The sequence below is a fragment of the Tasmannia lanceolata genome, unplaced genomic scaffold, assembly GCF_043159265.1.
Source record: "Tasmannia lanceolata isolate RefF3 unplaced genomic scaffold, GAP_Taslan_0.1 ptg000008l, whole genome shotgun sequence".
Taxonomy (NCBI): Eukaryota; Viridiplantae; Streptophyta; class Magnoliopsida; order Canellales; family Winteraceae; genus Tasmannia; species Tasmannia lanceolata.
This window is the reverse complement of record NW_027518685.1, coordinates 32,629,324-32,640,221: the sequence shown is the minus strand read 5'-3', so window position 1 is coordinate 32,640,221 and position 10,898 is coordinate 32,629,324. Positions and strand designations below refer to the sequence as shown.

General features: G+C 36.2%; 1 protein-coding gene across 3 annotated transcripts in view; it reads left to right on the top strand.

Annotated features, from left to right (window-relative positions):
• Positions 1-1,002: 1,002 nt before the first annotated feature.
• LOC143885225 (2-oxoglutarate (2OG) and Fe(II)-dependent oxygenase superfamily protein) overlaps positions 1,003-10,898 on the top strand; it is a 32,113-nt gene continuing 22,217 nt past the window's right edge. The window contains exons 1-8 of one of the 3 annotated variants that reach the window (XM_077389295.1): positions 1,003-1,162; positions 1,228-1,305; positions 4,013-4,096; positions 4,238-4,411; positions 7,983-8,051; positions 8,710-8,836; positions 9,553-9,625; positions 9,814-9,930. In XM_077389295.1, the coding sequence (XP_077245410.1) occupies positions 1,073-1,162; positions 1,228-1,305; positions 4,013-4,096; positions 4,238-4,411; positions 7,983-8,051; positions 8,710-8,836; positions 9,553-9,625; positions 9,814-9,930 (812 nt within the window). In that variant the 5' untranslated portion in view covers positions 1,003-1,072. Of the gene's footprint in view, positions 1,163-1,227; positions 1,306-4,012; positions 4,097-4,237; positions 4,412-7,982; positions 8,052-8,709; positions 8,837-9,552; positions 9,626-9,810; positions 9,931-10,898 lie in introns of all 3 variants that reach the window. The other 2 variants (XM_077389294.1, XM_077389296.1) reach the window with 2 other exon arrangements.

Genomic DNA, 10,898 nt, shown 5'->3' with positions numbered 1-10,898 from the left:
AGCCCTTCCACCGAATTCCGGCTGAAATTTGTGTTTGCGTGAGCGCGGAACCTACCCGAAAACCGAAATTTAAAACCTTGGTCATAACTCATAAAGACATCATGTTATGATTCCCTTGTAAAGGGAATAGAAAGCGAATTAAAATAAAATTTTAATTCAAACAGATCCAATAATTTTTTTTTTCTGGCGGAGGTAGAATAAGAATACTACCTCTTTGTGTGGGTAACATATTCCGGCATGTTTTTCCTTTTAGGTTGTGCCCTCAAAGTCATTTTTCATAGGATGATCACAACCCTCCGATCTATAGAAGTTTCCATAATATACACTTCCACTATAGATCGGAGGGCTAGGATCATCACAACCTATTTATGTTGTGGCAAATCAAATGGAATGGCTGGATCACCCAATGGTGCAAGCAGTAGAATACTTTTTTAAAAATACCGGATTATACAGGCTTACAGGACATAAATAGGTTAATAATATTGGCACTGCCATGTTTTTATAATTGCACTAACTCATCTCGTCTTTTATTATTTAAACAGGTGGCACTACCTTGTTTTTGTAATTGCACTAACTCAACTCGTGTTTTATTATTAAAAAAGCTGTCAAGACCAAGGTTTTAAATTTCGGACCCCACTGAAATCGGAAATTTCGAGCCGAAATTTGGTACTTGTGTTCGAAATTTCAAGCCACAATTTTGTAACAATTTTTTTAATTTTTTTTTTTAAAAAAAAGCCATTTTCTCGAAATTTCAGAACGAAATTGTTGAAATTTCCAAAAATTGGTAAAGGCCGAAATACGAAATTTCAGTCCGAAATCGGCCGAAATATAAAGCCATGGTCAAGACTCTAAGACTCAAAAACTAGTTCGCAAGGGATCGAGCCTCTTGGCCTTCAACCTTGAGGTCTGAGTTTTGATCCCAGTTTACCGATTAAAAAAGAAAAGACAAGCTAGGTTTGTACAATTATTAAAACATGGTAGTGCCAATATCAGTAGCCTATAAATATCAGTTGTGCAAGGAAAACTATATATAGTCAGAGCTCCAAAGCACCGAATAAAACCAGACTGAAAAATGCAATCAGAACTGAAAATCAATCGTTCCGAACACGTCCCTTCTGCTGAAGATTTCTCATCCCAGATTGAATCCAAGAACGTACCTGCGGTAAATTACGAAACCCTAATTTTGCTCATTCTTTCTTTATCCAACATTTTTTTCTTCCATTGAAGGTCCTTCAAGGCTGCATCAATGACTGGAAAGCTTGCTCCAAGTGGAATCCCTCCAATGGAGGTCTAGACTATTTACAAGTAATCATCATTCAATAACTTATCTGCTTTTGAGTTTTTGTCTGTCTTTGAGCTCTGTGTTCTATTGAATTGCACTAGGGTTTAGTTTGAAGACATACATTTCACCTTTTTAAAGTTCATGTTGCTGTTGTTTCATTTTTCTTGTTGTGTCAGTAGCCTTTTTTATTCTCTGATCTATAGACTGATTTTATCCAACTTCTCTATAGCTGATAGTTATGCTATAATCTTAAGAAAAAGTAGGAACTCAACATTTAGGGCTTGTTTGGTTGTACAAAAGTCTAGATGGCTTATGCTTGGCATTTGGGTGCCACATCAGCAAAACCCCCTCGTTAATGTGTCCATTCTTCCCTCCACTTTTGGCTGGTTTAGGATGATCCTATGGACCTGATTTTTTTGTACACACGCTATCTGTGTAAGGGCCTTTCAAATGAATGCTTTGGATCGCCCCAAAAATGTGGGCCCACATGAGTTTTTGACACTCGAGCTCAGAAACAGTTTTCCCATTGTGTCTTCGCTACGTTCTACTTAGCGCAACGGCTTTCTTTTCTCAATCAAATATAATTCTAATTCACGTTATTTGCCCTCCCCCTATAGCTCAACTAACAACAACAGCAACCATCAACCATTCAGACTGAAGCGATCAAACGGATGCAGCAAGACAAGATAAAGCAGTTGATGCATGTCCACGACACCCACCTATTGCTTGCGATTGCTTTCCTATTTCTACTAAGAAAATATCCTATTCTGATTCCTATTTCTACTCCTACTCCAGCTGCTATTTCTCGTAGCAATTGCTTGGAAAACAAAAACCTATTCCTGTTCCCGTTACTGTTATTCTGATTCCTAATACGATGGCTTTACTATTCATACTTGCTTGGTCACCAGAGGGGCTAGTCTTCTCACTTCCCGTTTCCCGCTTCGCTTCCCGCTCTGGCAACCTTGGTTTGAACCTCCATGGATGGCACGATTCCCCTGTAAGCTATCTGATGGTGTTGAAGGCATCACCCTTGATACTTAGTTTGGAAGGGCTTTAGCTAGGTATTAGCTCAATACCATTCCCGGCAGATTTGATCTCTGCTTTGGCTGCATCACTCTCACCATGAAGGCCTGCAAATGGCAACACAACCCTTCCATTGGATGAGAAACCGTCTCTTCAATGGGATATATTGGAACCACACTTTAGATGTCTGGAGGGCAGGTGGAGAGAGTGCTCGAGACTAATAGCTCTCCAATAATTAATAAAGACATGTAAGCATATGATTGTTACCATTCAAAAAAAAAGAAGCATATGTTATCAAAAGCAAGGACCTTCGATGCCTCTTACAAAACTCTAACTATAGCCTAGTCAATAATGCAACCTATAAATATTGTTCCTCTTACCATTAAAAATGTGGCCATCCCTTTCTTTCGGAACAATCTAAAGGGCAGATGGGAAGAGTATTTTCCACACTGGTTAACCTCTTATTACCAAACTACAACTTAAACAACTAAAGCAAACTCCAATGAAATAATAGAGCGGGGCCCAATTTGTGAGACATGGATTCCTTTTCCTTTGAGTAGCCTTTGATATTTTTCACCCCTTTTTCTCATGCCTTGGTTATTCTCTTGGGTCTTTAATGTTTACGGGAGGATGTACTCACCTGGGTATGTATTTGGGTTTCCACCTCATGGAGTTCTAACAGTGCAGACTGTAAATCTGGGAGTTGGCCACAACTAATGATGTTAGCACGAGCTTTCTCAAACTCCCGTCGAAGATGCATGAGAAAATGCATAAATATTGTCCATTATTGGACTTTAAAAAATTCTTTGTATGGGTATGCAGAAAGATTTTGGCAGGACAACATATCCTGTTAAGTTCATGTTTACATAAAACTGGAATAATAGGATTGAATATCTTTATCGGCTTGTGAAAACTGAGATAATTTACCCCACACTCTAAAGAGATGTGCTTGATTAGCTCGTTGGTAAATTTCCCTGAAATAATCCCACATCTCTTGGCATGTCAGGTAAGGGGTTAAGGCAATGGATGGCTCAAACAAATTTAATGTCCAAGTGATAATGCGAGTGTTATTCACCCTCCATCGAGTGAGTTCTTTGTCAGATGTGCTCTTGATCATAGTGCCATCAAGCATACCCAATCAGCCTTTTCTTCAACAAAAATGCGGAAATAAAACTCCCAAAGCGAGTAGTTTGTTCCATTGAACTTAACTGAGAAGTATTTATCAGCCATATTGAAGATGAGAAGAGATCATCTGAAAAACTGTAACCAAGTTCGAAACCAACTTCAAGGCTAGAAGAACTAAAGCATACTGAGTTTGACGAGAGATAATTTTTTTTTTTGAAAGGGCAAATAGATAATATACTAATAAACGAGACCGAGGAAGTCTCGAAGGGATTACAGGAAAGCAACAAAAATAAACATAAACATAAACTGTACATATATCATGAAACTGGAATCTTGACGAGGGATAAATTAATCTTAAAATTATCTTAAATGCTGGATCCGTAATTTCTTAATATCATAAGTTTATTAGTCTGAATGATCAAATTGTTGTTGTTGGAACTAAAGAGCGGTGCTACCAACATGTGCTTGTTGCCTGTTGGATCTCAATTCTTTCTTTGAAGCTCTTGTTTACTCTCTTTTAATGTTTTCTTGGATTTAACTTCAAACTTGGTACCATAAGACATGATGTCATGTAAAATGCAGGAACGAGTAGGGTCCTCTGTTGTGGAGGCTATGCTGTCGAGAGCTGCACCGGTCTTCTATGGGGATATTAGAAGTCATGAGAGGGTAAGCGCTTTGTATATTGTATCATAATATCTGCAGAAATGGGGTTATCTAACACTCTTTATTCATTTGAATTTTCAATTTCCCCGGTCTCGAGTCTCAAATTAATTACCTTTATTCGTATGTTGAACCTTTGGATGGTAGGTTACTTTGCCATTCTCCACCTTCGTTACTTATTGCAAATCATGTCTTCAACTTACAAGCGATATTCGTGGTGTTTGCGTTGAATCAGAAGGGTGTGGGAGTGGGATGACACCGGCTGCTTCAAATGAATCCTGTTTGACACCGGGTGATGGTCATCAAGTTTACTTAGCCCAGGTCATACCATGGAAGCATTTTTGTGTTAATGGTTCTCTGTTTGCTTTGTAAATATCTCCCCTCATTGCTCGTATTAATGTGGGAACTTAGAGGTAAAATGGAGTTAGTCCTAGACATTTCCAAAATCGGTATCTGGGGAAATTTGATCATGCATATAACAGTGAATTTGAAAATTTGATTGAGCTGGTGCCTCTACATCTGGCTCATTTATTCCATGTCTAAGAAATTCTTCATGTATCACCTAACTTTACAGCCTTAAATCATGTATATTAACTACAAATGACTGATAAAAAAAAGGTTACAGCGTATAGGATGGCATTTGAATTTTTTTATGTCCCAAGGAGTAGATGAAAATATTGATAGAAACCAGCATGCTCTATGTTCAATAATATTCACTAGTTTGACCAAGAACTCAGTATGTAATATAAATTTCTTTTTCAGCAGGAAATTTAGTACAGATATATTGAATGAAATCAATTTTGGATCAGAAAAGAATTGTTTATGGAGATCCAATGTAGTTCTTGTTGTCTCGGCATTGAAATAAACTGGTGAATCCTAGACCAGTCTGTTAAAATTGTTTCATAAATAATGATCCAGAACTGGTACAATTGGAAGTAATTGAAGTGTTGCATGTCCACTATCGACACTTTCAGTCTCGAATCCTTTACTGACACCTAAGTTGTGAAAAATGTCAAAGTATGCTATATAATATATTGGTACCATTCAAAAAAGAAGAAGAATATAATGTATTGGTCAGTAGGAAAGACACTTGGTTGACTAAATGATTTACAGTTATAAAAAACTGTATGGGAAGCACACAAGTACTATAATTTATTATCAATTGGTACCAGAATATTGATATCACATGTTTTCCTGTTTTGCTAACTATACCTGAAAACATGATTCAAAGTGGAGCCAGACCATATCCAGTCATTGAGCATCACAACAAATGCGTTACTGAATGGATTTTCTAGCAAGGCTTTATTCCACCTCAAATTGAGCCTGATATGAATAATATATATATATATATATATATATATATATATATATATATATATATATATATTTGTTGTACTTTATTCTGTGAAAACTAGATTATGGCATTAATAACATAATTTCTAATTAGATGCTTTATCTTTAATATGTTTTTTAATCAAGCAGAATGGAAATATAATAAAAAGAGATAAAAACAAGCCAATTCTAGATTAGGACATCAGCCTAAGCTCCAACTATATATGTAAGACTGAAATCCAAATACCTACAGAAGTACATGCAAAAGCCATAGCAGAAAGCTTGAGATGGAAAACCCTATTAAATCTGATGCAGGCAGTACCAAAATAAGCGAAAAATAAATCCTACACTCCTAATGGGATTAAAGACTATAGGAATTCTTAGGGCTGAATCTAAAGGCTAGAGGCACCTACGAGCGTCGAGAACCACTAAGGCTGATTTATTGCGAATTTATTTTGCAGACATCAGCAATATCAAGGCTTAAAACAGCAATAAGAGATGAAAAAATTAATAATTAGCAATTAAATAAACCTTGCACAAAGTACTCAGCAGTTAGAAGACCTTTTAAGTAACTAGTTAAGGGCAAAATTAGGCTAAAACGGGGTTTTAGGTGTGAGACCACGTAAAATAATTAAAACAGTTCCAAAAACCTATGAAATAAACCTTATTTTGATGAGAAATCGGCAACAATCCAATGAAAAACAATAATAAACTTCTGCAGCAACAAAACAGGGTAAAATCGGTTCAATTTAGGCCAATAGAGCATTTTGGTAATTTGGACAGATCTGTAATTTTCGGGATTTAGGGCTGGTGGTTCGTAGGGTATGATGTAAAAGATGAAAAGAAAACCAATTTTAGGCCTAGGGTTCAGTTTTGACATCCGTTGAACCATCAATTTCCAAGAAAACGTGTTCTAGGGTTGAAAATGGTGCGAATTTTCAATTATTTGCAAAAAGAGTTTGAACGTCTGGATCTTGGATGCTTTGGCTGAGGTTTAGTTCCAAATAAAGTCCTTCAGAGTTTTAAGATGAGATCATAAACGATGTAGGAGATATTTGGATTTTGGATTTTTGTATTTTAGGATTCAATAACACAAAAAAATTGAAGAATTAATGACTTACTCGTTTATGGCTGATTTGACAGGAGAATAGAAGTGAGAAGCTTAGAGGGGATTGAGAAAAGTGGCTCCAAGCCACCAAGAAGAAAGAAGAGAAGAAGTTCTAAACTTCAATAGCTTCTTTTTCAAAAACGTTAATTCCTTATTCAATATTCAAAAGTCCCTTACATTGTTTTCATTAGATGTATTTATAAGAAAAGAAACCCTAGAAGATAACCTAAGACCTAAGCAACTAATCTCAACCATTCATCTAATCCAAAGCAAACTAAATAAAGTTAAAAATTTACCTAAAATAGTAATACCGTAATAGACCTATACCATTTCCTAAAAACTCTCATAACTTACTCAAATCACATCCAAATAATGTGATCTTTGGCCCATTATATAGGTAATTGAAAAACCTTTCTAATAATACACCAAACAGATGAGATTTGATGCCTAAAAAGTAAGGTACGAATAAAATGACAAAAATAGAAAATAAATAAAAAAACAACTAAAAGAAAAACATCAACATAGAGTGGACACCCAATACACATGTCATGTGGCATGTGGCACAGCACGTGGTATATGTAGCATGTGTGAACGTCCTTCTCTCATGCAAAAATCAGTCCTTCTCCTTCCCACGATTCTTTCTTCGCTTGTAAACTTTGAATCCTCCTCCTTCGTTGATGTCCCCATCAAAATCCCTTTTGGAACTATGGTAAATATCATAGATTATTTAAAAAGTGAAAAACATGCTGTGTTACTTAATGCTTTGCATGTGAGGGTCATGCCATACAAGTCTCAATTATCATTCCTTACATCCCATATTTCATGAGTTCATATTGATTCGAGAGTCTAACTCTATCATATTCCCGAATTGGGATCAAGTATCATGCAAGACTCTTCATTTCTATCCAAACTAACCTTTCCATTTGTATTCAAAAGCATTAGTATTCCTGTTAGATCTTTAGGACTTGCATTTTTTTTGAATGGTAGGACTTTTATGGTTTGGTAGTGTGATTTTGTAATACTCTTTTTTTATTTTTTTTTTATTTTTTATTTCTAAGAGAGTTAGAATGTCAGACTCCCTTTTCCTTGACGGTACTGATTGATCGCTTGTGTGTAAGTTTGTTGCCCTTTTGCTTAATATTTTTAAAGGACAGTGTGAATCATGGGTCATGGAAATTTCATTAGTTTTTTATTAGTTTATATTGCATGTAGGATAATGTCCGAAGTAACTTTTCTGTCTGGTCTTTGCGTATGGATAGTATTTCTTGATATTTGTAAATGAAATCTATGGCTCTTCTCTTTTTCTATGTTATTTATGATGCATTTTGTATGCTCCTGGTAACACCATTACTTGATTTTGCTATGTCATCCATGCATTTGAGGCTAAGTAATTTGCTGGAAGTATGGTAATGAACTTTGATAAGTTAAATAAAAAGGAATTTGATTATGCAGGTTCCAATTTTGAATATTGAGAACAAAGAAAGCTCTTCCTTGGAAACTTTACTAGAGGACATTCGAAAGGTTTGAGTATTTCTTGTTTTTGTTTTCAGACTTGTGGGTATCTTTTTAGTAACTCGTCAGCTTTCCAACCAAAAAAGAAAAAATAGAAATGAAAATGGAAATGAAAGCAGAACCTTTTAAATATGTTACATTCTATAAAACTAGTATACTTCAAAATGGGTGGAGTATCCGACTTGATAGGATACGATATGGATAAAGGTGCGGGGCATGTCTCAGATACAACTGATCTATATCTTCATTTTTGGCTTTTTTTCAATTATTGGCTTTTTTTTTCAATTCTTTGTAGACAAAAGAAAGATGACCTTATGAGCATAAATGCTTCTTTGTTCTTTTTATATTCCTCATCACAAAGTAAAATGAGAATCCTAAGGTGTAAATGCTTCTTTATTGTTTCTATATTCCTAATCATAAATGGAATGAATATCCTAAGGTGGGGGTGGGGGAGATGAAGGGATGTATACTCTGTTTGCACGCCCTACATGTGAGGAAAGACCACATGCGTGGTCTGGTGCAAGTGCAGGGCCCACAGCCCGCGACGCACTTTGTGGGGTCGGAAGGGATGGACTCTGGTTGCACGCCTTGCATGAGGGACAGACCTGACATCCCTCCCGTGATGTATTTTTTTGATATTCTGGCTAATCTTTGTTTGATAATGCAGCCCACATTTTTGGAAACAAAACAATTAGCATCTATCAATTTATGGATGAACAGTGCTCGATCTAGATCTAGTACTCACTATGATCCACATCATAATCTTCTATGTGTAGTTGCTGGATGCAAACAAGGTATGTTGTTATTGCTCTAGTATCATACCTATTTATCTTTCTTTTTAAATGTAAATTAGAAGGTTTGCCATTTATCATTGTAGCTTCCCTTCAATTTTCTTTTATTGGAAAGTGGTGTGAAAATACCATATTATCTCTACCTTATTGCTTGCCCTATGCTTGTATTCTCACCTTTCAAGTGAAGATGCTCTAAGTAAACTGAACTTGATTACTTTTTGACCTTTTTAGAACCATTACTTTGTCATCAACTCTGCAAGTTAGAACGCATACATTCTTGAGTATATATTGCATTTTTATCTTATTATTTATGGAGATTTTATACTGTGTAAGCCCTTATAGTTCCTTATTTTTCAAAAACTACCGTACAGACCACACTATAGGATGATCCAATCTGTCCATATGATGGGCCATAACGTAAATAGGTTGTGCCCCAAAAGTCATTTCCATAGGATGATCCTAGCCCTCCGATCTATAGAGGTTTCCATAATATTCAGTTCATCTATAGATCGGAGGGTTGGGATCATCCTATGAAAATGATTTTTTGGGCACAACCTATTTACGTTATGGCCCATCATATGGACGGTTCGGATCATCCTATAGTTTGGTCCGTACAGCACTTTTTGAAGAATAAGGGACTGTAAGGGCTTACACCGATCTATGTTCCTGAAGTTATCAGCCTTACTCATCATTATTGATAAAGTTATGTTGCTTCTCAGTTGTTTTATGGCCCCCCTCTGCGAGTTCTTTTCTGTACCCAATGCCTATATATGGAGAGGCTTCCAACCATAGGTATGCTTATGCTTCTTATTTTAAGTATCAGGAAACTCGTAAAACTTCTAGGACTTCTCATTCTTGTTGGTCTGTTTACCCTTTTATAAATGTAACTAGAGACTAGAAAATTTTTTGTGTCTCATTATCCTTGTATGTTTTGTATACTATTAATATCTGATTCCTAATTTTCAATTTTCTCTTAGCAGTGCCCTTGACATAGACAGGCCTGATATTTCAATTTATTCAAGGGCTAAACACTCAATGGATTATTCTCAAAAAGTCATTCTGCATACTGGCGATGCACTTTTTATTCCAGAAGGCTGGTACGGTCTTAGTTCTGTGGATGGATGCTTTTGACTAGTTTCATGGATGCTTTCTCTCTTCATATGCTGTAGTGTAATTGAAGAAGACTTTGAAGTTATTTCTTTAAATCTTCAGTTGAGTTGTAATGGTCCAAGCAATATGGTATCCAATTCCAAATAGACAATTTCGTCATTAGATTGTCTCACCACTGAACACGGAGGATCCAGCTAATGACGAAATATGAAAGAAGGTGTTCTCAACGAAGCTGGACAACTGTTACCATGGAAGTAGGCATTCCTTTCTTAACCAACACATAACTAGGAGAGTACTACCTTCTAAACAAAACTTCACCAGAAGTTGCTTTGTGACTGGCTCGGCTCTTTACTATAGTTTTAAATTTTCACCGAAGCTGACACAAACGATTGACTTGTTTCTGTTTCCATCCCCATCGAAATACACGCACATATTTTAAAAATGGTAGATCTGTTATTAATAAAAGAAAGGAACGAGCCCGACCGAGGGGGGTTAGAACTATAGAATAAATAATATATATCATACCAAAAGTGTATTAGTGGTATAATATCATTGTGTTGCATAATTTTATTTTTATGAATCGCATGTGAAATGTACTGTATGTATTATGTATAAATATTTATTTGAATTACATATGCAATGGTAACGCCTTTCTCCAACAGCTTAAGCTTTTAGAGAAGTTGGTAAGTTAACATGGTATTAGAGCCAAAGGTCTCGAGTTCAAACCTACCGGATAGCAAAAATCCACATGCGATGGTCGGCCCAAAGTGGGACAACATGTGTCAAGAGTTTGCCAAGTGGGCCACACGTGCGGGGGAGTGTTAAAGTGTAAAAGATAAATAACGCATTTCTTCAACAGCTTAAGCTTTTGGAGAACTTGGTAAGTTAACAGTATTAAATTATCGGACATGCGGGACATTGCATGTCACTAGGTGGTCGATGTTGCTGAACCACT